The following is a 27,091-nucleotide window of genomic DNA, read 5'->3' as shown; positions in this document are numbered from 1 at the left end:
TCTGACATTTTATGTATGTATTTTCCTCAGATTATTACTACTGTATTATATGTTCAAATTATACAAAACCAGAAGTTTTTTAGAAAGTATTTCTTTTACTTAAACTATTTGTTACCTATGATACAAATTATTTATCTTTTCACTGTTGCTTATTAAAAAGACCACTGACAAGTTTCCCAGACCTTGTGAAACTGACTTGTTATTCGCTGCGTCAGGCAGAACCGGCTTCCTATGGATACAAATTACAGCTTTGTGCCCTACATTTGGGGTTTGCACGGATGCCCTTGTGGAGATAGCCAGATCCGAGAGCAGCACTGAGGCTGTGGGGGGGATGGAGCAACATAACAGTCAAGGCCTTTGTTTTTTGTAAAATGTTTTTTTACTGTTTGCCAATAGCTTGTTCTTTGTATGGAGAGAGATTTTTACTTTCTCAAAACAAACATTTAGTTTTGGAATTAACACAGAGGTATTTGTTTTTTCAATTTGTAAATACAGCATAGAATTTTGTGGTATTTTCAAACGATAACCACTACTCGATTAACTTGGTTTCAGCTGAAAATAATACTCTCCTGGGAAAAGAGAAGCTAATATGTGAATGCTTTTTAAAATTTCTAACGAAAGTGCTTGTAAATAAATAGACTAAGTAATAGTCAATATATAAACTCCTTACTAAAAACTATTTGTTATCAATTTACCCAAAAGTTAATTGAACAACCTAAGTCAATGGGCTGTCCTGTGCAAGCTGGGCAGTCAGGTTCTGAACCTGCAGGACTGGCTGAGAGGGCTGTGGAGGCAATGAATCCTGCTCTGGGGGAGGGGGTTCATCAGAAAGTTGTTCTGGCTGTGGTTCTTCAGCAAAATCGATAAATTCAAAGCTTGCTTCAAATCCTGAAATAGAAGAGAAAAAAGAAGCATGTTCTTATGCTTGTTGAAATTGTTTTGCTTTTTTTTGAATTTTCTCTGATGCACTCAGATTAAAAAAAAAAATTCCAATGATACTTAACGAGAGTCTCCAAAAGTCTGGACCTTAGAGACAAAAGGGCAGTTTCGGCACTTTGATTGCAGGATTAGAACGTGGTGCACAGCAGCCTGAGCTGGCATATTTATGGCATTCCCTTTTTTCATAATCATGTCACCTTGCTGCTCACTCCCCTTGGCTCTGGCCATCCTCCCTTTTTTAAACATCTATCTCCTGCACTGGTGCTCTTGCAACAGTTCCCATCAGCTGCCTGGGCCTTGTTCCTTCTCTGTCCCAGCCTCTAACAACCTTATATAAGCCCAAGTTCAGATGTTGCTCCCACAACTAACACTGCCTCTCTTCTCGCTGCTATTTGTCCCAGATCTGTGATCCTCTGCTCTTCCCTAACCTCACCAATTCCTTCTGGAATGCGCCTGTGCCACATACACAGTGCCGGCCCCACTTACTTCTTGGTAAAGGGATGGCTAGTCTGTGATTTAGTTTGCAAGTGGTTCATGTCTGCCTTCCAGCTGTACCTGGGGGCTGAAATGCAGCATCAGCAACGGGGCTACTCTTACACAAAGACTCTGTGCAATCTGAATTCCTAACTGCGACAGCGGGCAGGGCAGCAGGGAGAGCTGAGGTCAACATAGTTACAGTGGGCCCAGCTGCATGCCCAGTTCAGTCGATCCTGGTGGGACTCCTGACAGGTCAATGTCACCTCCTGTCTATGAACCATTTACAGAGTCCACCACCTTTCAGCCCTCCAGCGTATTTCATATCTTGCAGCCCAGCCAAATGAAGAGTTTGGTATGCAGCTCAGACACCCTATCTCTGTATTTGCCTGCTGTTGATTTAGTTTTTGGAGTTTATTCCTGCCAAAGTAGTAACAGCTTCAGGAATTGTGCAATTTCATTTTGTGAGCTATAGTGTTAAACATTTGTTGAACTTGAGCTCTTTTATTTAGACTATATCCATTTGAATAGGTTATATATTAATATTGCTGAGGCAGTTAAAGCTTATAACTATTTATAATTATCTGTCTTATTTTTGGAAAGCATAGTCTGTGACATTATGTTCTTAGTACAAAGGATTTCTGTTTATGTTTCTACTGGTTACAATGATAATATACATGCAAGAGGGAGACTTCCATAATTTAGAAAATTATTTAATAAAAAATATTTTTGAATAAAAATTTTGTCTTATAGTGCCTGCATGCCAAGTGTTGCTATCCTATGTATCAAACATGGAAAATGACTATAAACAAGGGGGTAAATGACTTGATTCACCTTAATTTTTCCTTTTCTTAGTTGTAATAAATTTGTGCAAACTCTTTCCTTCCTTTCTTTCTGCCCCCCCCCCGCCCCCCCATCCCCCTTGGCTGCCTCCCCTCAAAAATGGATGCCATTATTCTCTCTTGATTGATACCTGAGCAAATGAGAAGTGGCTCTAATGAACTGCTAAGTATTTAACAGAGTAGAAAATGATGTAAAAAGAAGATTCAGATCCTGAAATGCAGAAAGATGCATACAAGTGGCTAAGGAACTTTGGTTCTTCTTAGGTTTTATTTAGTGCTTACCCGTGCAATTGTAGCTTCCCCAACACATTTTGTTAGAAATGTAACAAGAGGGTTGTAGACTGAAGTTTTGTTAGCAATATATGTTTAGGAGCTTGAAGGGGTTGGGGTTTTTGCCCTAAAATTACTTTTTATCAGTTATTCGGTGTTATATGTATGGGTTTTGTTTTGTTTCTTTTGCACTATGGGCTTCAAGGCTCCAACCAATTAATTCTGGAAAAAAGCTTAATGTAGGCTACTCCTCAAGAAGGGGTCTATTTTAGCATTCAGTAAACAGATAATCCATTAGGACAACAATATACATTGTGGCAAGTGCTATCCTAGGTTTTTTTTCTCAGCGCTTATTTATAGTCTTTTGATTCTGCTTCCCTCCTGTGGTGCAGTTTCAATCATTCTCCCTACAATCTTTGTTCTTGTATTCATTGCAAGCCGAAAACAAAGTAAGAAAGAAGCTCATACGTAGCGTTCTATTCTTGGCCAGTTCTTCTTCTATAGCAAGAAGGCGGTTGTATTTGGTCACCCTTTCTCCGCGGCAGAGACCTCCCAACTTGATAAATTTGGCACCCAGTCCAACAGCCTTAAAACAAGAAAGTGCGTATTTTAAAACTGTACAGTTTGGGAAGTGAAGTCATTCTTAATTATTTAACATAGTATCCTACTTCTAACTTAACAATCTCATTATCTTTCTACAGATAAAACACTCCTTTAAATAGAAATAAAACCTGTTAATGAATGAAAGAGTTGTTGCATGCAAACAATAATTTTCACTGGCCTATGAAATGATATTTGCTAATTTTATTTTAATGCAAACAGATTAAATATATATCAGCATTCAGAATTTTTATATGAAATATCATTACTATTCAGAAATGTTTTAAGTAATTCATATTTTTATAAACTAATGCAACAAAATAGATCATATACACTTTTGAATATACTCCCTGCTTTGGCACATTTCCTGTATCTTCTCTTTAAACCCAAAGATTAACTCTCTGTGGGGGGAAAAAACAACTCTCTAGAAAAAGCCCATTTTGTGAAAGGTTGTTTCTTTCTCACGCAGAAACAGCCTTTCTCCTAAAAACCAGTTCATGATAAAAGCAGTGTTTTGGCAATTCTGCAATTGAACAGCTTTCAATACTTACCAGATCCACAAGGCTATCATCAGAAGATTCTCCATCTGGACTTCCTAATATGGTAATATGTCTTTGACCTATATATAATGGGAGTGTATAACCTTCATTAGTATATATTTTTATACATTTGACATAGAAATTGTTTGAACTTTTTTTTTTCTATTTGGACTATATAGGGTTAAATACAAACAGGAATAAAACCAATAAAACCTATCTCATAAAAAAACCTGTATTAGTTTGCTACAATATTAGCATTAACAGTATGCTTTCTTTTCTTTTCAGCATGGATAAGGCTATATCTAACATCCATCCTAATTCTTAGCTCTAGTCAATCCTTCTGGTAATGTATTCTATGGGCTAGAATGCAGTTCTGTGTCTTTCAAATGTGCTCCTTAGTGTAGCAATGATTTTTTATCAGTATGAAAACCAGTTCCCCATCATGATTGAATAAAATTTTAAGTTGCTATTTACTTACTTTGATATAGTGATTCTGGGCTTTTTGAGGAATAAGGAAGGAACCTAGATACATTAAATTTGTCCATCTATTCCTTGGGTATAAAAATGAATAAAGAAAAATTTGATACAAAGAAAAATCTCACATATGAACCTGCACAAATACTGATTACTGTAACCCCAAAGGCTTAACAATATATAGTCAATAATCTATCTAAACTGCAATTTTAAACATTTTGGATTTGTTTGGATTTTTTAATTATTACCTAGTATTAGTCAAAATTCAGATTTCTCAGTTATATTACGTCTGTTTTATTTTGTTTGATTTAATTCTGATATCTAAATGTATGATGTTTGACTGTAGCATCAAAGGGCACCCACATTCAAAACATCCACAGTGTATTAGTTTGCTATAGTTGAAGCCCTGAATCCTGTTTTAAAATCCTAAACAGAGATTTGATAACCCAATCAGGAATTTTAGTTTCTTCTGACAAGCACTTTCTAAATTAGAAGTGGCTATAATTAAATAAAAAGGTGCAACATTTACATGTATGGCAATGCTCTTTATTGACTGGTAAGGTTTAAAACCCAGCCTTTCTTTCCCCCATACTCACCATGTGAAAGTCCAGTAAGTTCTATGAGATCTGATACCTTGGTTTGATTAATATATTTTAGGACAATGCCGCTGCATTTTGGTAGGTTCGTGTCTTGATCAGTTATAAGTTTGGAAATACTTGTGGCTGCATCTTCAGCAATCAGGTAACATTTGGAACCCAGAGCACAACATATGTTATTCCACTGCTGTCTGTCCTGCATAAACAGTCACATATATAATAGGAGTTTCAAAAAATAAACCCAATCCCTAATTCAGAAGGTTAAAAATTAAAAAAAGTAAAGCTAATTTGATTTCATCCTAAAGGTACCCTTCATATACATGTTATATTTTAAATGTGTCTACCTAATAAAAATCCGTCCAGCATTTTGCTTGGATTTTAAGATTTTGCCAGAAAACGTAAATTATAATCTGGAATTAATCAAAGCTAGTTGCACACAGGTATAATTTTAGATATTTCAAATTAAATTAACTGTAGGATTCTGTTATTTTGATTTCATTCCTGAGATTTATTTTAAAAAATATTTTAATGGAATATAAAATAATTTTCTATTGTTGGATTCAGAGGACTCATTCATGTGTTAATATTTTAAGTATCATAATATTTATTTAAATATGAAATAATGAAACAGGAGGCAGCCATAAACTCAGTGACACATATCAAGACAGCAAGATCAGAGTTGTAAGACTGATCCATACGAAACAGCAAATAACCAAGCTCTCTTTACATAGAAGCTCCATTTATTTAGGATCTTTGTTTCTTGATTTTAGTGCAATATTCATATGCTATTGAGATTTAATGATAAGTAAATAATCTGAAATAAGAAATTTACAATGTAATTTGCTTTGCACATGTCCATAGAATGCAAAGTTCTCATATTAAAAACACATACATTTTCTTGTTAATTATTCTGCAGATAATAATTCTTGGTCTACAGATCGCACAGAATTTTGTGCCCATTCTACTGCCATCTGTATGAGGGTCCATTCCTACAAGGCTTTCAAGCATGCATTTAAGTGAAAATGAAGTCACTGACACCTGGGCAAATGCTTAAAGTTAGGTACTAAAGTGGGCCACTGTTTGGCAATGAACTGTTGAACTGGTACCAGAGCTCATTCTCAAGTATCTAATTATCTGTGGCAAAGACGTGGCACAGGTAAGCGGGTAGATTGGGGGGGGGAGCGGGAGTGGGGGAGGCGTTTCCTTTAACAGTATTCTATTTCAAGATGTCCTTCCCTGTCTGTTATAATTCTGCATATTTTTTTTGTATTCAAATACGTTTCTTCATAAGAATTCACAAGGAAGTCTGTAGCCCTGGCAGGAGTGAGGAATAATCCAGTGTTTTGGAATGTGGGTAATTCAGACAGTCAGTTGGAAACAGTGAGGGAAAGCCAGGCTAACTATGGAGCGAGAAACAGGCAGCACTGAGACTTGAACAGTGAGCTTTAAGTTCCAGTTAAGAACCAAATGAGATGGATTCTGCAGTGCATCCTTTTCAGAATTATTGATTCAGGCAGATTCACAAAGACAACATCACCTTGTTTTCCCTGTCATTCATGTTCTTCATATTTTGTTCACAAACATGAAAACAAAAAGCATATATTTGTTTTAAAGAAAATAATGAGGTTTAATGTACAGTTCTATGGCCAGAACCAGTTTTTGTTAAGTTGTGCAACTGTAGAGTATAGGTCTATAGTTGTAGCTTCTGCTACAATTAAGTTTTTGTCTTTTTTTATAATACATAAAAACTTAATCATATAGATAAATGCTAATATTTAAGGTTATGTAATCAGTTTCTTTCATCCATTTATACCCTGATAACATAATAGTATTCTATTTTATTGTTGTAATCCATTGGCCATGCTCAATTAACTCAGGAAACTTTGATCACATTGGTAAATACATGCTGTCTTCCTGCCCCTTTAAAAATTCTGTTGAGCAGTGCTACCAGTTATAGGTTTGTTCTGGCTTTGGGTTTAAATCTCAGTCATACAGAATTGCATTTATTTATTTTATTTTGAGTGGTTCTAAGACATGTACAGTGACATCCAAGTCTTTAGTTTCTTCTACAAAATATATTATCATTTATATATCAATTTAATTTTATAATTTAAATTTTATAATGTAATTTGAATTATTTCTTGTTTACATAAGAAGGAAAACGTGATTAAAATGACAATGATTTACAAGTGGAATCAGACAAAAGTGCATTTTCTAGTAATTCGTCAAAATATTTGTACCTACTATCCATGACAGGATTATTTTCTATCAAGAATTATGTCAAATGTACTTGCAAGTTTATTTAGATTTATTGTTAATTACAGATATGTAAATGAACTATAACATACATTTGTATACTGATATTTCTGTGCCCCTGGGCCCTGAAAACAGATGACAACGCTGGGTATTTTATATGTGTCGTAAAAATGTGAAAAGTTCAGTGATGTTCCACTTATGGTACTTATCAATTTGGGAGGCCTGCACTGCAGTAAGGTCTCACATAAACTTACCTCTTTTCTTAAGGGATCTACTAATGCAATAATAGAAGGAAATTTATTAATCAGTTCCACATACATATCAACCATTTCATCAGGACTTTTGAATGTTCCAGTGAGTATTTCATATTTTCCTTTAAGCTAGAAAGTAAAGTAAAAAGCGTAAAAGATAAGAATGGTAATGCTTTAACAAACAGTTACTAATGTAAGTGTACGCAACTTGTGACACTGCTGACTCCACTAAGGCAGCGGATTGTGTGTTCTTCAGTAAGTACCCCTTCGTCTGCTTTATTCTGTGTCCAAGTGGACAGTACTTTGTTACAGAAATCCCTGCCTAATGCAACAGTGGGTTCCAATCGGCTCATGCCAAACTCTCTGACAGGTACCATTCCCCAAAAAAGGGAGAAAATCTATTTCAGCATTTCCTAGGCAACACTGCCAGTCTTCACAGTTTTATCATAAAGTTAGCAATATTTGACATTTTGATTAAATCATGCATGAAAAATCTCACTCTCACTTCAAAAAAAGGTAATTTTAGTTCTCATCTTCATTAAAAAATACTAGTATTTGAAAGGAGTACACACTCAATGCGCAAAAATAAGAAGACAGCCTTTCCTTGCCCTTTTCCCCTTTGGAAAAAAAAACTCATTTAAAACTAATCTCATTATTTTGGGAACCATAAATTGTCATATACACAGATTATTACAGGCAGACTGTCAAATTTTGCCAGAACAGGTGTTGCTTTATCACTTTAACAGTTCAGTAATAAAAAGTTACAAAATTACTGATAATTCTTTGGTTAAGATTTTGCTCATTCTGGTATAGAATAGAGATATCACACTGTTTTTGCAAAAGATCAGGTATTAATAATAGGTTTGTCACTATAGTAAACCCAAACATACAGAATCTCATGAAATACTAAATCAAACAGAATAGCAAGGCTTTTTTTTCCTTCTACTTAACAAGAATCCAAACTGAACTTGGAAAAAGGGGCAAAAACTTTTAAGACTTCAGCTTGAGATAAATAAGCTTTGTCAAATCAAAATCTTGAAAAATAAGAATTAAAAATGAATGTTGATATATAATTAGATGAATGTTAGAGGCTACATACACCTACCATAGTAAAAATATACAGACAGGTGAGGGTATTTTAAAGAAAACAACAGGTGCAGTGTAATAAAATGGTGAAATAAGCAACTAGTGGTGTGATGGAATTATAAAAGTATACTTGTGTAAATAGTTCCTTGTTCTTCAATTTTGAAAGCAAGGTGGATAGAAGATAATTATTTTATTTACACCCTGTGGTAGAATGAAAAAAGACTATTTGCCACTTAATACATTAATTCAAAATTGTCTTAGGGCTTATGTGAGATGAAGCTGGTTATGTACTGCGCATCCGCCCAATAAGTTTGCTACATTTGACACAGATTGATCAGAAAAATCTTAATAAATCAATAAACAGAGAAAAGAAGTAAACCTGGCTGGTGCAGGCAGGCTTACACCATTTCAGTTATAGAAGTCAAATTGTGAAAATACCAGATTCCTGTAGGCAGACCACAAGCCGTAACGGGGGGCTGCCTTGGCTCGGTGAGCCCCGTCCTGCACGAGGTGCGCCAGAGGCTGCTGCTCTGGTACTCCAGCGCTCTCAGCACTCCCGCTGTATCAGGCCACTCGAAGAAGGTCTGCATGGCTTGTCCCCTTGCACTCACTATTCAGTACTATTTCTGCTAGACCCCTAGGACAGACTCGAGCGTATTTTATAAATGCATAGACATTCCTTTTGTTTTGCTTGATTTCTACCTTGGAAAATGCAGTTGGAGGCTTATAGGTGAGTACAATGCAAGAATGAATACTGTTAAAAACTAATTACATTCCTTTTAAAATCAACAAAACAGATATTGAAAATAACTTACGTAATCTATCAATTCATGAGCAGCACAGTTTATTGCCAAATACATGTCTGTTCCTAGCTCCAGACCTATATTATTGCAAGCTGTTTGCATTAGGAGTAGAGGTTGTTCTAGATTATCACATCCTGTTATTAGGCAGCCTAAGTGTGATATTCTTTTTATGGCTGGTGGCTGAAAGTAAAACAGAAACAATTGCTTTATTAATATTTTTATATATATAATAAGTACAATCCCAGTCATTTTAGTCTTACTTCAGTCATCAATATATGTATCTGTTCTCAGAAATGACATTAGCAACTTAAAGGATAATTCTTTATGAATGAGGGCTTATCAAGTACTATCAGCTAGAAAGCTGCTAGTCCTTGGAAATGTGGCTAGTCATATAGTTCTCACACTTGTATGTCGAGTATGGGTTTACAAAAGCATTTTAAAGGCTCTTTTAACATTCACTGAGTTGTAATGGATGCTGTGTAAAAGTTTCTGTTGCTGTTGACCCCCCCCCCTTTACCACAAAAACATATTCTCCACTTTTAAACTGCTTTTACTCATTTATCCTTGATTACAAGTTTGACTGTGCCTCTTTGGAGAGTTCAGGAAACACTAGAATATTTCAAGTCTTCTGGAGGGAACAAATTTTGTAGAGCGGAAGTATCTCTAGCACAGCTGTATCCTTTTTGAGAGTTGGCTGCCTCCAGAACAGTATTCCTGTGCACTAGCCACAAGCAGATTTGCACTGAGCAAATGTCTCACATCTTCTGTTTCCAGTCATTTTGTAGGTTTTTAAACACTGAATTTAACTTTTAAATCTGTGGATTTTGGATTACAAAAAATGACACTAAGTTGCCATGAAATGAGCAGGATATAGTCCTGGGTTTGACTGGAGAAATTAGTTGGAAGGCATCAGTGTTGAGAAGAATTAGGGAACTAACGACAATGGACAGGGCAGATCTAGCTACAGAGAATGCTGGAATGTTCCTTCACATACAAAATTTTAAAAGAAAACATAGGTCAGATTGATATGGGAGAGAGCATTTTGTAGCAATCTGAAAGAAGGGAGGGACAATCTATTTGACCTGTATTTTCCAGAGTATTAAACTGCTGCAATAGACAATAAGAAATGCTGCAGTCTGCTTGCATTTATTGTAAGATAGAGCTTAAGTTTGCATTTTCATGTGATTTCTTCCCATGTGGTGTGCCTTGTTATAGTGTATTAAAAGCACTGTATATCTTTATAAAAACATTTTTTTATGTCTAGTCTTGACTGCTATTACCTAAATAAGTGCCTCCTAGCATTAAATGTTTAAACAAGCAAACAAAACACAAGTGATCAAACAAACCAACAAAACAAAGAAAAAACTAAGAAGATATGTTTATGATTCAATTATCTTAAAATGTGCTTTAAAAAAAATAAAAATACATAAGCATTTCATATATGATAGGGCTTTATATACTGCACAATAAATGCCAGACACATAATTTATTCAATCACTTCCAGCCCAAAATGAGTCTGATCGAAATTAAGTTTTCACTATTGTAAAGGAAAGCCCAGGAAATGTGAGCAGACAACCCTTCCTTCTAAAGATCTGCTATGCTGAAAAAAATAACTGTGACTTTTACTTGCTCTAATGATTTCTTTCACTGCTGCATTGTCATTTTTCCTTTATCTTCTCAAAAAAACCCAGTTTAAACTAACATGGCACTTTTATCAGTATAAAATTCAGTCCCACCAATACCTCCTTTAGTTTTCTCCAACTGAAATAAATGGGAGTATTTCAGAGAATCTAATGCATGGCTTCTTTGTGCTCATCTTAAGGAATTATTTTAACTTGCTGCTGCAGTCCATATTGTGATAAGAATACAGAAATTAGCCACCAGAAAATACAGAATTAACCTCATAGAAAAATGGTGGCTAGCTGACTGATGAAGACTGTTATCTAAGCAGCAAAACCATAGGAAAACTTTTGCTCGTCTTCTCTTCTGTGTACCCCACAACAGTAACAATTCTTACCTGATAATATTGTAATAGTCTCAGAATGGAGAGCAAAATCAGCATGGCATTTCTATCCCACCCTTTTGAAAATTCAGCTGCAAACTACAGGTTTTGAAGTGAAAAAGGCAAAGATTATTTGAATTATATAAAATAATGTTCTGTGCACTATTGTGAGTGCTGCCCTTTTAACTAATGGTTTGTATCTGCCATTGTCTGTTACTTCAGACAGGAACTGGGAATTTAACGCAGCATGATTAAGAGGGGAATTGTGCTTCCAGAGTTCGGACACAGCACGGAATGACAGGTCTTACAGGTCATAGTTTTACGGCCTACATGATCAAAGGTGCATGTTCTCTGCTGGTGCTGCAGGCTTGCAAAATGCTCAATTGGATGACCTATCAAGATTTCTGTATAAAAAAAATTACAAGATTCCAGAAGAATTTCCCCTTTCTGTTATTATTCCACGGGAAAGGAAGGTATAGCCAGAAGAATCCGAATTATTATATAAAATATGGGCATGTGGAGTATTTAAAAGTCTTGCCTTGACCTTTCCAAAATGGTAATGTAGATTAACGTTTCATATCTTAAGAATGTTTTGGTTCCCTGCTGTTGTTAACAACACGCTGAAGGCTTGAAATGAAAATCTCTTTTCTTACCAGAACTTTCTTCCCTGTATTACGTGCACCGCCTTTCTTCCTGTCTGCTAGTTGAGGACTGGGCTGTTGGGAGTGAAGGGAGAAAGAAACAATGAACCAGTTCCGTGAAAAATCCAAGAATAACACAGAGACTTCAATTAAAAAAAAAAGTTGATAGAATTTTGGTCTAATGAGATTGCAAATATTTAAGTTAGGAAACAGTATTTAAGATAAAACAGAAACTATCAGCAACTATCCAGTTTTATTTTGTGGTAGTAACTCATTTCAAATGTATATTTCTGTGTGGGCATCACTTGAACCATCACTTGTTTTTCAGAACATTCCCACCTTGCCTATTAACAGAACATGGTCTCTCAAAAATGGTGATCTAGGGACTGGACTTGAAGAATGGCAACAACGTCACTTTGCAAAAAGCATATACACATATTGAGCTTGATACAGTACTGCACTAACAATGTCTTCAACAATACATCTTGTGTGTACGAGACTTAGCAGGACCAAAACCATATACTGTATGTTCACTGTGATACCGTTCTTTCTTAGTGTACTTTTTCTGGTATAAATAATGAAATAGAAAGTCTTCTCATGCTTAGAAAAAAGTTTTATTCTATCTTCATTAATTTAATAGCACTAAATGGCCAATATTTTACTCATCTGTTAGAGAAACACTTCTTCTATAGTGTGCCATAAGACTAAACCTGGTAACATGCTAAATTTCCCATGTTCAAGCTCACACAGGCAACAGCAGTAGTAAGGCCAAATGAAGACACATATTTTTGTCTTACCCCTTTGCATGCAGGTTCCAATAGCCTCATCATTTCTCTCTGAATATCCAGAACTCTTTCTATACTCTGCAAGTTAAACAATAATAATCTTCAAAACAAAGATAAATCAATTTTATTCTAGCAATATAAATTAGAAGGGAGAAGATGCTTCTTCTAAATGCAGACCCTAATATAAAGTCTTTTATTTTTTTTAACTATAACAGAATTCCTTAACACAAGCCCCCACCCCCAAAATACAGTCAAATGTCCAATGATAAAGGGTTAGTAGCAGTGGAATGAACAGGAATGTTTGGTTATGCTGCTAGATAGGAAGATAAGAAGAAAGGTCTGTTTTCCCCCCAGCAGAACCCTTCCCACATCTAACAAGTAGGCAATGTCCTGGTCTGCCTAATATCTGAGAAGTAGGAAGATGGTAATCACCATCAACAATTGTGGCTCTGTCTAAGACTTCCACCTGGAAACTCTCACAGAAATGAATGTATTTACCTCTACAATATATTCAGGAAACAGAGAAAAAATGCTGTCTTTATTTTAAACATAGGGGAATGGAAGAACACTCCAATTAAGTGATCTATTTAATTAAGTAATCCATTGCTTTTAACAGAAGACTGTTTTTCCTTTTCAGAGGAGTAAGGAAAAGTTTAATGCTAACTTAATAAATCACACTTCTTTACATTTTCTTAAACTGTGCCAGTATAGGAATACTGAAGGGGTAGAAGTCAGTCACAGTTGGCAACATATCAGCAGAGGAGGAATGGCTAGCTTGCTGTTCCTTACTGCAGCAAACAGCTTGCCACTCTCCCGTGAGCACTAGCAGGCATTATTTCTTTGGGAGCTACAGAGCTGGTAACCTTATTAAGAGCTCTTGGTGACATTTCTAGAAGTTAAAGAGAATCAAGCTCAGCTACTTGTTCAGGTCACCAGCATACGAAGTAGAAATTACAGCCTTAGTGTAGACTTCTGTGCAGATACTTGCTTTAATGCAAAACGTGGTTAAACAAAAAGGAATTGTTGATCCAGTCTGTCTCATCCACCCTTGAATACATTTTGTTCTGCTGTGTATTACCTTCTATCTTGACAATTTCATTTTTAAAACAATCTGTTCCCAAAGATTTTATGCTTCGTTGTGGATTTTTTTGACAGGTATGAGAATTTTATTGTTTTTTATGCTCTATGAATCAGATGATGAAACTATTTATAATATATTAATGTAAAATCACATTTTAAACAGAATTAAAATCTGTTACTGTTGTATTACAGAATTCCTCTATGCCATCTTCATTGCCTTGAATTTTTTGCTGTATACTAACACATACATTTTTAACTTGAAATCTGCATGTATCTTCATTTAAAATGTCATCTATTTACCTCTATAATATTCCATGCCTCATAATTCTGCACTAATATTTGTTATGCAAATAAACAGAAATGAAAAAACAACATTTCTAAGGATTGTGTTAAAAAGATCTATATACTTATGTATATAAACAGTCTATAGAACATATTTATAAAAATCAAAATGAAACAGTACCTGTTTGAGTGATAACTGAACTGGTGGTATGAGCATAATTTCCTTCATTAATTTCAGTTTTCCAGGTGAAAATTTCCCACAGTTCAAAAGACTAACCATTGGCAGTGGCACAGTCATTTCCTTAGGTGAATCCTGTAATTGAGAGTACTATGTGAAAATAAAAATGTTAAAAATCTTAACCATTTCTTGTATATTTTCATTACAGCACAGGGCTAGTTCAAAGCCTGCTATAGTCAATAGACTTAAAGGTATATTTTATGAGGTATATTTAACATCAATTTCCACTAAGGACTGTTGATTACAGAATTCTAGAGTACTTGTGATAATTGGGAGAAACAAACAGAATGACAAAATAGTCGCATATACCTGATCCTGTTTCAGCAGTGCAATATGTACGTACAACGGGATACGGCTAATAGTGGCACCAGCCTTAGCTATAGCAAGTGATGTTCCCCCAATGGCTAAGCTGCCACAGAGCACTGATTCAACGGGTTCTGCAGGTGGGATTGTTCTCTCTGCACCTGACACCTTCTTCCCTACGAGATGGAGAGCAGTGGCTAAATATTTTCTTGGTTTAAAATATGTGCATTTATGTATCACAGTTGTAGGAGTAAACACAATACTGCCATTGCTGCACTGTACTCACTGTATTACAAAAGAATTCATTTTTTAAAACTATCTTGTCAATTTTTTTATACATGAAATCACAAGTAGGCAAAGTATTTTTTCTCACTCTGATTTTAAATGTGTTTGAAATCCATTTCTTTAAGAGATCTTTCAGCCACTGATATCTATATTATTTTATTTATCTGTATTTATATACAGTATTGCCATCTCATCCTTCAGGTTCCTTTCATAACCATGTTTTCAGTATTCTTTATTGCACTCCTTCTGCACAAACAACTTGGAACATTACATTATAAGCTGACTGGGAGTACACATACTTGATTTCATCTCTTAATAGCGAGAAAAAAATGTCCTATTAGGGTCAAATTTTTAAACAAGTTTAAGAAGACAGGTTTTTTTAAATATTCCATACACAGAGTCATGTTAAATTTTTCAAAAAACTTATTTCCCTTTCAGATACAGTAGAGTAAGTTTTGTCAACATGTTTCAAACCTGGCAGCTCTCACTGTCATGCTTATTAAGTACAGTTCTTACATGAACTGTATAGAAATCACCTATAAGAAGTTAGGATAAGTGGTATGATTCTCAAAAATCATATACATTGGGTATTTTTTTAAATAAATCTGACCAACCACGTTGATTCCTAACAGGAGCTTCATACAAACTTTCATTTGCTGTAGAGGTTTTCAACAATAAATACTGCAGGATATAACTACAACATTATAAGATAAAATATGCCTAAGAGGACTTTAACTGGATATGCAGATTAGTTTATACATCAATTCCCACACTATATACAGATTCTAAACTGCTTACATCCAGAGGATAGTCACAGGCATAGTGCATTAGCAACCAAGAACTGAGCAACCCTGATTAACTGCACTGTTTTCCAGAGATTCTTTCCACTGCACTAGTTTTTAACCTGCCTAAATTACAACATAGATGCTACCTTTGAAAGTACCTGCTAATGGAGGTCACCATCTGCTACTGCTCCACTGTAACGACAAGTAGCTATAATCATTGATTCCTAATAGTCAAATATTGTTTCTAACAATATTATTGTCAATGGCACAATCAGATAGAAAGAAATTACAGGTAAAATATGTATCAGCAGAAGCTTGACTACAAGTATAATATATGGCATAATGATATCTGTATGGACTTCACAGCTCCAGTTGTTATATTTCAGGTGAAAGGTAAATTTACTGTGCACGCATCTAATATGTTCATTGCGAGGTTCTACTGATATTACATGATAACTGAAACTATGCTGATAAAATAATCATTTGCCACAATTTTCTGCTCTTATAAGAACTGAAAACAGGAAGATTTTTCTTCTGAGGATAATGCATACAGGTAGCATATGATGCTTTTTACCCTTGCCTTTTTGGCTATATATACTTATCCTATTTCTCTGCTATCACACCATGGTAGTACTGCTTGCCTACTTCTTTATCACTCTGTACTGCCTTCCCCATCTCATTCCCTTCCTTCTTTTCTACTTTCACTTTTCATCTTTATTTCCTCCCTTTCTCACTCTGTTAGTGAGAAACTTCCCTTCCTTCCTTCCTCTTCCCATTCTTTTAAATTTCTATCTTCATGCCATTTCCATTGTCCTTTTCAGTTCTATGATTCCCTTTTCTTTCCTTATCATTTTCATTTCTATTCTTCATTTGCATCCTCCTCCATTCTTATTCCTCATCCTGAAGAGTAATAACCTCCTGTCTAAGCCAACTGTAAAACAAAAGGCAGAAACTCTGTTCAACTAACGCATGTGAATGATGAGAAAACTTTGTATTTTCCCTCTCAGTTCTGTAGTAGAAACTGCTGTGATCAGAAAGATGATTTAGGACAGACAAACCAAACCCTCTGAAGAAGTGATACCACTCTTTAGTGCTCAGGGGATACTTCAGAAAGTATATTAACACCTTTATCAATATTTACATTGAAAAAAAAATTATAAGAAAATCAACTAAAACCTATTGTTGCTGCTTTTTTCCCCCCAGATAATGCAGTTGCTGATGGAACACACGAAGGAAGGGAAAGAGTGGCTTCTTCTTCATCTTCCTTTTGAATTTCTTTTTTTTCTTCTGCTTTTTTTGTAAAGTATTCACTGAGGGAAAAGGCATAATGATTAGTGGCTCAAAATATTTTTAGGCAAAGGAAAAGCAGACATAGGATACTAACTAAAGAACATGCTGGGAGGTGGATTAAGGGCATCTATTTGAGCTTCTACCATGCACGCACTGTGTGAAGCTGGAGGAGTCAATTAATCACTTTGTCTTATTGTAGCCATCTGTAACACTGGGCAAACAAAATGTACCACAAGCAAGTATTATAAACCTTAACATACTTTTCAAATCACACAGAGTTGAAAGCGAGCTCCATGCAGACACATGGGTAGTAAAGGATACTATTGTAACTTCACGGCATGTAAGAACTTGGCCTAGGTTGCTAATAAAATAGGTTAGTTGCACACTGTTTACCTAAGAGGCTGCAATCTCAGAGGTGGCTGAATTCAACCACCAATGGAAACTATATACATGGGTCAGAATCACCCAATTCAAACAAATAGAGTATGTAAAGCAAGTAATGCATTAAAATCTTCTTGAGACTTCAGCTGGAAGAATTTCTTTCAAGTTGTGTCCTATTCCCTTGAGCAAGGTTTCCCCGAAGACAATCCACCTGGACCGCAATTTTAGTCTGTCTGCTACAGCCTGTGTTAAGTGTGGCAACTGTTCCTGTCAGGGAGGTAGCTGATAGAAACCCTTCAAACTACACAAAAGGATAGGCCACACCACGGCTTCCAGGATGGGGAGAGACATAATGCTGCCAGGTAGTTCCTCTAATGCTGTAGTAAAAACACATTCGGATATGTTTGTGATGCTTTTACCTTTTTTTTCCCTTATAAACAACAGATACATTTCTTTGTAATGGAAAAATATATCCATTTTTTCTACTGTGGCATTCTCTTGAGAACAAATGTTTATATGAAAAAATATACAAATGTTTATTAGAGAAATTATGTTTCCAAGGAAGTGTACAACATCAGCTAAAAGAGATTAATTATCCCAAGTAAGTATCCTTTTGGAGTGGTCTACACAGAAGGATGATGCTACCAGAACCTGAAAACTATATATATGTATGTATCTGTATCTGTACACACACACACACATACAGCATAAATATGCTCTGTGTGTGTGTATATATATATATATACAGATACATATATATGTTTTGTGTGGATTTAGCTTGATGCAGAATACGCATACACACAGGCCTTTCATACCACTTGTTTTCTCCAGTGCAATGAACAGAAAAGTGGAGTAGCTGTCTGAGAAAGGCCCCCACTGATTTAAATTGGTACTGAATGACTTTCTTAATCAGGGGCCTCTGGCTCATGAACATGTGTCTATGCATTTTTTTCTTAGAGAGCTCTATTTTCTATCCCACAAAGTTCTAATTTCCATGAGTTTTTGTACAAAGTGGCATGATTTTCATATTATCTAATTACAAATTAAAGCAGTACGAAATAGGATAGTGCAATGTATCTGAGATGGACATCACATCCTAAAGGCACATAGAGAATAACATTAGAAATCATATGGAATATTGAATACATTTTTCATTTTCAATATAAATATGTAGTGTATATTTCAAATGCAGTAATTTGTTTTGCAGTAGCATAAAGCAATAGAAAAAATATGCAAGCCTTACCCTAGTATCTTATCAACTTTACACTGGTCAGTGGGCTTCAAGTCTCTTAGCATTGTGTTCAGTGAGTCATTCACCCATTCCACAGCAGTGTTAACAGAGTCATTCCTTTCTTTCTCATCATCCTCAGTTGCTTCAGATAAAGCATTTTCAAGTATTTGAGAATGAGAAGAGATTACAGTGGAACAAATCCTCTGCAAAATAGTGTAAAAAGGCTTAAAACACTCTTTCATTTCTAACTTGGAAAGAATAAGAAATACATGTCCTTACCTATTCTACAAGTACCTATCTCCAAATCCAGTTTGCTCCACTTACTTAATTATCTTTTTCATCCAGCATCTCTTTTTTTTTTTTTATATACTTTGGTAAACACAGACTTTATCCAAGTTTCTCAAACTAAATGATAACAATTTAGGCATAAATCTCCCGACAGATCTGTTTATCACATATATTTTGTTTTCAGAACAGAATGGAGTTAATTTTAAGGACTATAGTGTCATTATGACATCTTTTATTGCAGCTGTTGGCAGCCTGTTGTACCATGCTTTACCACCATTTATATTTAGTGCCATCATTCATACTCTCTTACATTTTGTCTTAATTACTGAGGTAATTTAAACATGTATTTCCATATGGATGAACAATACTTATAAAACTCACTTAATAGAGAAGTCATTACAGATATCATAAAGCTGGCTGCATTGATAATATTAACTTTACATACTATGAATACCTTTGAAAATATATTTAATTTCTTTAAATTGTCTCCTTTTTAGTATCAAAAATGTAGTGATTCATAGTTTAACTGAGAGAAAGTGTAAATAACTACTCCACAGTCTTAGGAGCTGCAAAGAGAATAATCTTGGATATTTCAGATTGGCAGAGGGAAAAATGCAGCATCAGTTTTGCATTGCAGGTGCTTACATAGGTATGTTTGACTTAACTATCAGCCACATCAACCTATTTGCTCAATATTGTTAAAAGTTCCTTCAGCTATACTATTTTGACACTGTACTATATTTTTCTTAAATAGTGCTGTAGCAATAAAAATATAAGGACTTGAGAATAAAAAGAAAGAAAAATGTACAGGAAAATGAACTTACAGGGTTAGGTACACGGTACAAGAAAAAGCACCAAGATATATTGTAAGACAAACGACAGCTTAACATGCAAAGATGCACTGTTGTATGTGGCTCACAAAGCACAGAGAGGTGTTGTTTAATTCATGGAGAATTAATTTTGTATAGTTGCTGTCATCATCTAACTTTTCATGGTATTTTTCTTCTAAGTTGCAAGGACCATTTACTCAACTGTTAAGCCACATGGAGTCATATCCTTTCATTAAAGATAGAAACTAAAATGTTCATTAGGATGGGAGTAGGAGTAACTCTCCCTGATAGTCTCTTATTAAAATAATTAAGACAGAAAGATGTAGCTCATACCTTCTCATAATTTTTATTTATACAGTATATTTCCACTTCTAATGTTGGTTGACCAACTCCATCAAGGACTTTTCTTCCAACTAATTTGCATATTACTGGAGCTTTTGAAAATTTAGAAAAGTAGTTAGCCTTAAATAAGAGAGAGAACTTCATTAGAAGCCAAATTCTGTGTAAACAGGTTCTTATTCCGTTAAAGAAATTAAATTTAAATTAAATCCACCACTGAGTAAATCCATTTACAAGTCCCAGTATTCAACATACGTTTGTTACACTTCACTTTTATTTCTATAACATCTCCTTAGGAACCATTCCAGATGGGACAGATCCACCTCAAATCAAAGGCTGTACAGCCACATCAGGTTATACGAATATGTATTTTATTTGGCAAAGTTACTGATGGGGATCAAAACCTCCTTAACCCTCCTAGAAAATATCCAAAGTTTAGATTTACACTGAAATCAAAAAGAATAATGTATTTTGAGAATATATTTCTTGCCTATAGAAAGTACTTAACGTCATATATCTAACAATGTTTCAAGTTTGCTTGGTCAAATTACTATGTAGTAGTGGCTCATGTGTCTCAAACAGGCCCTGATTAGGTGGCTGAATGTTAACAGTCCAAATAGCTAGAAGACTTAATCTGCAAGGAAGGGAAGTTTGTTAGTTCCTCTATCACAGTGGTAACCACTCCTTTTGAAGTCTCCTCCCTTACACAGCATGCTTGATGTAAGAGTATTTATCATGGTGATCAAACTCTCCTAACTGGAAGAAGTGGTTTTTGGTTGGACAGAACTGAGCTAACAAGCCAGGCATAGTTTTAAGTTGCTGTGGGCATGCTGCACCTAAGAACAGGATACAAGGCAACTGATGCAGCTAGCAGACAGTGCTCTGCAGTAAATCTGAAATTTTAGGTTGGCAGGCTTTGAGCCTTGTGAGAAAGGTAGAAATCTAGTATTCTGGCAAGCAGAGTTCTCTTACTTCTTTTTCCATTGTGGTATTTCATGGGCCTGAGGAACTGGTACCATCTGACTAGGAGAATATGTTTTTGGCTCTGTCATTACCTATGGGACACTGATGTTGCTTTATATATTACGATTAAATTAAGTTGACACCTGAGGCTTACTGCATACTTTCTTTCTTGTTTCATTCTTCAGTCTGGTATCAAAAACAGTCACCAAAGCATGACTTATCATATGGAGAAACTGCAAAACATATATAACTATGTGGAGGAGGAAAACATGTAACCATCAAATACTGTAAATCAGTTTCAATTATCCTACAAACATTTGAACAGTAGTATATTGTTTCATTGGGGATGGGGAGTAGCAAAGCAAAAGCAGATGTTACTAGTTCTAGTCCCACTGGCAATGGCAAAACACTTGGGAGACAGGAAACAGTATGAAAACTATGGTCAACCTTGTAATGTTTTATTTCCACAGACACTTTCACATCAAAGGACATAGTATAAATTATTTTTTCTAGAGTTGCACACTATTTGTATTGTTGGCAATTCCAGCTTCATTAGATAAAATTGGTTTGATTCTTGCCCCTTCACTGAAGCCAGTTTTTCAAGAACAGCAGCAGTTTTAATTTTGCCCAGTCTCCTTTTATCGCCACCAGCCTGAGCCATCAGTGTGTTGAGCAGATTAGGGATGCCCATCTACCAAATCCCAAGGCAAAATACTTTCCATTTTTGTAAACATAACCAACCAGCATAGAACAAAAAGCTCTGCTGCAGTGCTAATGGATTTGGACCAGTGTCAGAGTGCCATTGGTCCCAAGAGACAAGAAACGTTAAGCCATCATAAAGCTTGCTTGACTCAGTGGAAAATTATTTTTTTAAGTCTAACTGTAGTCAAGCGACAAGCTCCTCTCATGAAACTTCTGGTTTACTGAACCCTCAGTGCGCACACAGGGGACGCGCAGGAAATGCACCCATCTCCTTGTCGGAGGCGGGAGCCACGGCCCGCACCCACGCGAGGCGGGCGGTGCACCAGCTGCTCCCGGCAGGGCCCCAACGGCCGGCAGCTAGCAACGGACAGCCGCCGCCGGGGCGTGCAGAGCAGCTCGGGGCAACGGCCCCTCAAGCTAAGCTAGCACCAGTGCTAACCACGCCTTGCCACACCGAGGCAGGGTCAGGAAAGCCGCCTGAGCAGCGAGGAGGCCGAGGAGAGCCCGCACCCCACCTGAGGGCAGAGGCAGCAGGGGCGCCCGAGGCCCCCCCGCCGCCCCTCTCACGCGAGGCACGGCGCGGCTGCCACGCGGGGACGCGCCAGGCGGCTGGCGCCTGCGCACTAGTCGCCCGCCGCGCCCACAGGGGCGCTTGCGTAGTGCCCCTCCCCAGCGGTACCAAGTCCCCGTAGAGGTCTGCGGGGCGTAGGAGGAAGAGGGTGTTGAGGGCTTCTTCCAGTCGCTGGGGGACTTCACGGCTTCGGTAGTACTCCGCCGCCTCCCGCCCCAGCCTCTGGAGCTGCCGCCTCTCGCTGTCGGGCTCCATCGTGGGCCTGGGCCGGCTGCTAGGAGACGGCGGCCGCCTCGCGCTCTCGCGAGACCTGTTACTCCTCCGCTGCCGCCGCCCTCCCCCGCCCCCCGCCGGCGGCCGTCACCCGTCGGCAGCGCCGCGCGGCGCGGGCCAGCACGGCCGCGGGCCAGGGGCGCGGCGCTCGGGCCGGCGGGGAGCTCCGCGGCCCTGCGTGCGCCCCTGCAGGGGGCAGTGGTGTTTGGGGTGGTTTGTGAACTGCGCGGTGAACAGTGCTTTGTTCGGGCTGAAACGTTAGCGAATATCCTGCGATTGCCCGTGCTGTAAGTGGGTTCGTTACTGGGCTGAGTTTGGTTAGAGAAATCAGGGGGTTTTAGTGGTTTTTTTTGTTTTATACATGCAGCCTCTGCTCTTTCCTCAGAGTCTGGTTATGATCTTCGAAGTCAGAATGCCTGAAGCAGATACTCTTTAGTTTTAAAAGTCTCTGAACAACAAAATTGTGTAAGATTATCATCCTGAAAGAGAGAGAGATTATGGTTTGCAAAATGTCTAGTGAGGATAAAGCTACAAAATGCCCCAGTGACTCTACTTCTGTATTTAAAAGGCCTTTGCTTTCGATGAAAAGAAACGTTTCACAACCCAAATGATCGTTTTTAGTCTGCAATTTCCTACAAAAACTTTCACTTTGTTACACTGTTCATTGGTAATTTTGTTGAAGTAACTGAAAATGGAGATACTTAAAAAGCTGTTAGCTGCACGCTTCCTCAGCTCTAAAATCAATATGTGTAGCCCTTTACTCATTGTATGTTCACTTCTCTAGGTTGGGTGATAATGAAGAAAAATCCCCACAGAATCGTTTTCTTTTCCTTTCACATCCTTCAGAAATAGTGTGGTAACTCTCTGGAGAGTTAAACCCTCTTCTTATAGTCATCTCTGAAGAAGTTTCTAAACTGACACTACCCATTCCTTAAAAAAAAAAGTGGAACGAGAATCTAGTTAGATTCTCCTGGTTCAGAGCAGTTTAATAAGGTGGGCTGCTGCTACTTTGGGTATCTTTCTTTTCAGGAACAGAGTCAGCGAGATGAAAAAATGAGGGGTTTTCAAATCTGTGTTGTAGATGTGTGTTTGACCCAGAACACGGAAATCTAATATCATTCTTCTGTAAGGATATACTTCTCAAGCTGATGGTTCTAATATGGTGCTCTGACAGCATCATTTTACTAGATGATACAAACTGATAACTTTCAGTTGCCTTTAACTCGGTTTCCTACCTTTTGCCTTTTAGTGGGTTGTAAACAAAATGCATTGTGGAGAAACAGGTTCATTTGTCTTATGGGTATTGATCAACAGTTTGGGGAAGGAAATTGTCAAATTTCCCTAGATAATTATAGGAAAACAGCGAGTTGAAAGAGATTAATACTCAGTTTGATAACTTTTTTTTTTTAAGAATCCATTTGAAATACTAGTAGGAATTGTAGGAATTCCCTTTGAATATTTGTCACTTTTGGCTTGTGATCAAATGAGTGTTATGTGAATTACCTATATGGCCATGTAATTTCCGTTAACAGTAATAGTAATTGTAAGCATGTAGAAAGAGGATGACTTATCCTGTGATCCTACCTATTATGAAGTAGTTAACTGATTAAGGTTAGGGTACTGCAAGTCATTTCATACCATCAGTGAACTCTCTGCAGCCCCATTATCTTCATTAGGCTTGTGTGGGTGTAATTAATTGGAATCTAGTTAACAGTTGTGTTGAATGAAAAGAATTTAGTTCTATTTCTCTTAGTTCTATTGGCCCCATAGTGCTAACAGGCTAAAGTGTAATTAAAAACACACTAATCAAAACATATGTAGCAAGTCCCAAAGAATCAATGAGGAAAAAGCATTTGATTGATGTGAATCTGTCTTTTGAGAAAGGAACAAGTACAAATGGTGCCTTACAGTAGTTGTTTTTTTGCTTTTAAACAGTGAAGATGACTCAGAGTTATATAAGCTTAATGTGTAAATTTAAAAGGTACAGAAACCCAAATACTGTAGGCTTGCCATCAGCACTTACTTGTCCAGGAACACCATATTTTGATATCTTCCCAGAAGATTATCCACAGAAGTATTTTAAATCGTATAGTACTTTGGGTGGATAGAGAAGTCATTTTTGTGTTTCTTTCTAGAGCGGCTATACATAAATTTTTATCACCTTTTGCCTTAGTTATAAATCTTGTGTCAGGATATACAATATTATAAGGAGGAATAGCTGATCACAATCTATGTGCGAATTCCCCTTTTTTTTTTTTTTTTCTCCCAAGATTCTATCTCACTTGAGTATCTATATGTGGTGCTAATCATCATAATGTTGGGGCATTCTTAAAAACAATTGTAATGTGGCATGCTTAAGCATTGCGTAAAGGGTTTGCTTTTTGCCATTCTAAAATGTTGCTATAAATTTGCCCCTTAAATCAATTAAGATCATGGCCTCACTGCCGTCTGTGTTCTTGTAGGATTTCACAGATGAGCATTGTGTGCTTATTCTGCTGACAGGGTCTTCTCTGAAATCAAGTCTGAGAACATAAAAACTGCATGACATTTCCAGTAAAATCAGGATTGCATCTTTAGCTTGGTAGTGCAAATACTCATATGCAAGAACATTACTGTTTTTGAGGCATTTTAGCTTCTTGAATAAGAAAGGCTTTTAAGATTTTTCTTTTTACACCTAACTATTTTTCTAGTGTTTCTGTTAATTTTTAATAGCCTGTATTCTGTGAAGGACAAACTTCAGTAACAAAGTTAAATGTAGTTTAATGTACAAGACTAAACAAAAACTTTGGTCATAGGGCACAGCCGAGCATAAAATTTAGATTAGGCTTTGAGTCTGGATGAAAACTTTCCAAGAACTTGGGGATTTAGAAATTGATGATAACAATTTACTTTTTTTTTTTCCCCTCTACTGTTACTATTTTAATTTCCGTGGTATTCATATAAGAATTCATTTGTCTTGAGTAATCATTCTCTGCTCCAATGGTTATTTCAAGTTGAGTGGGTTTTTTAGTACTAATTTCTTTATAAGTTTGAGGATTCTTCCTGTGGGTCTGTTCAGCTCCTGCTGCCTGAGAGTGAACCTAGACATTTCCAGAGGCAGCAGAACTAAAATGTAAGAGCTGATAGGCTTTAATTTATCCTTCTCATTCCAAAGGTTATTTGGAATGAACAATATTTAAAATCTAGTTTTTGAGCTGATTTTTGAGTTTACAGAAGATTGTCCTCAAATTTCTTTAATGTACGTGGTTTTTCTAACATGTAGATTTTTTTTAATGTAACTCATAGGTTATTGATGAATGGTGTAATAGTTTCAGTTTAGGATATCAGCGGTTTACTACATGATTCCTTTGTCCACGCATTTTGAAGTAACTGTTATGAACATTAAGGCCATATTGAAGGCTACCTATTGTAGGGTTCGTTGACATGATGGATTATAGTGACTTTTGTCAATATTTTACTCTGAAATGTTAATGCACTTATGAATATATACTGAGTGTGAATGTTGAATGGCCTTGTGGAATTCGTGTCAAATATTTTCCGAGATAAGAAAATAAAAGTGTGTGCTCATGTATCAGTTACTGTGTACGAGGCATTGATATAATTTCAGAGATGATATGGCAAGGTGGCCATAATGCATTTGTAATTTTTACAAACCAGCAATCAAATTAAGTGGTGAACAGAGTGGTAGAAAAGCAGGAACAGATGCTGAAATTCCTAATTCTGAGACTGGATAATTACTTCTTAAGAATTTTTTTTTAACATAAATCAATGTAATTTATTCCTGTTTGTCATCTCCTTTCTTATAGTCAGAATGGTTTACTTGGGTGTTCCAGTTTGAAACTATAGTATGACAGAAGTCATAAAAAGTAACTATAAAAAGCAAAGTTCTGTTGGAGAGGAGTTATTCTCTTTTACTTTCCTGACCTCAGTTTCTTGAAATGATACCTTAAAGAAAAGTATGGTTTAATTGTTTTTTTTTTAAGATTTTTGAGTGTTAAAACACCTTATTTGGTAAGTCTTTCTATTCATTACTCTCACTATGAAGAGTTTTGCTAATGTTTTTTTTATCAGAATTTTTTCAGCTTCACCCTTTGGGCTTTGGGTCTTCCTCTTTGCTTTTATGTTGGATTAGCAACCCCTTAAATTTTACACAACATTACCTTGAGAAAAAGGAGTTATTTTTATGCAGAAAACTATAATATGACTTTTAGTTGCCATGCTGAACTATTTGAGAAGCAACACTTGCATATCTACATACAGAAACTTTGGGTATGATTGGAAGCAATCTGTAGGTTTGTCTGTTACTGGTTAGCAGATCAAAGGCTTACATGACTAAGCAGTGAAGCCTGACTACTGCAAATGAACTGGTGATACATGCAGTACGTAAAAAAATAAAGTTAGAAATCAGAGTTACTTACAAGTACATACTAGTTGAAGTGAGTATTACAGTAAGTGAGAAAAAGTGTTATTTCAGTTCTCAAGTCTTGTAACTCTCTGACAGTTTTTAAGAAAAGCTTTTTCTGCTTCTTTCTAGGAAAAGTGAAGCTGGTAGCAGAGGGGTTTAGAGAATTCAAATAAAAAGGTAATTTTCATATGACTGTACAGAATTGAGGCTTTTCCTGCATTCTGTGCTCCCCCCCCCCCCTTCCTTAAACATAGTTTTGGGGACAAAATGAGTACGGAAGAAAATGA

General features: G+C 36.5%; 1 protein-coding gene across 3 annotated transcripts; it reads right to left on the bottom strand.

The window, feature by feature from the left end:
- Positions 1–75: 75 nt before the first annotated feature.
- ENO4 (enolase 4) lies at positions 76–22,381 on the bottom strand. Of its 3 annotated transcripts, XM_067300293.1 has the most exons (14): positions 22,235–22,381; positions 19,885–20,013; positions 18,446–18,636; positions 16,708–16,841; positions 14,468–14,637; positions 14,102–14,233; positions 12,571–12,636; positions 11,786–11,848; positions 9,143–9,310; positions 7,245–7,370; positions 4,735–4,930; positions 3,677–3,744; positions 2,994–3,111; positions 76–888 (listed from the first exon to the last, which is right to left on the bottom strand). In XM_067300293.1, exons 1-14 carry the CDS (start codon positions 22,379–22,381, stop codon positions 716–718), a joined length of 1,881 nt encoding a protein of 626 aa, XP_067156394.1. In that variant the 3' UTR covers positions 76–715. The 3 variants fall into 3 exon arrangements, with proteins under 3 accessions (XP_067156394.1, XP_013804141.2, XP_067156393.1); XM_013948687.2 differs by lacking the exon at positions 22,235–22,381 and having other exon boundaries at positions 14,102–14,248; positions 19,885–20,392; XM_067300292.1 differs by lacking the exons at positions 7,245–7,370; positions 22,235–22,381 and having other exon boundaries at positions 14,102–14,248; positions 19,885–20,392.
- Between the last annotated feature and the right edge of the window lie 4,710 nt (positions 22,382–27,091).

The sequence above is a fragment of the Apteryx mantelli genome, chromosome 7, assembly GCF_036417845.1.
Source record: "Apteryx mantelli isolate bAptMan1 chromosome 7, bAptMan1.hap1, whole genome shotgun sequence".
Lineage (NCBI taxonomy): Eukaryota > Metazoa > Chordata > Aves > Apterygiformes > Apterygidae > Apteryx > Apteryx mantelli.
The sequence above is the reverse complement of the archived record's forward strand: the minus strand, read 5'-3'. Positions and strand labels throughout refer to the sequence as shown.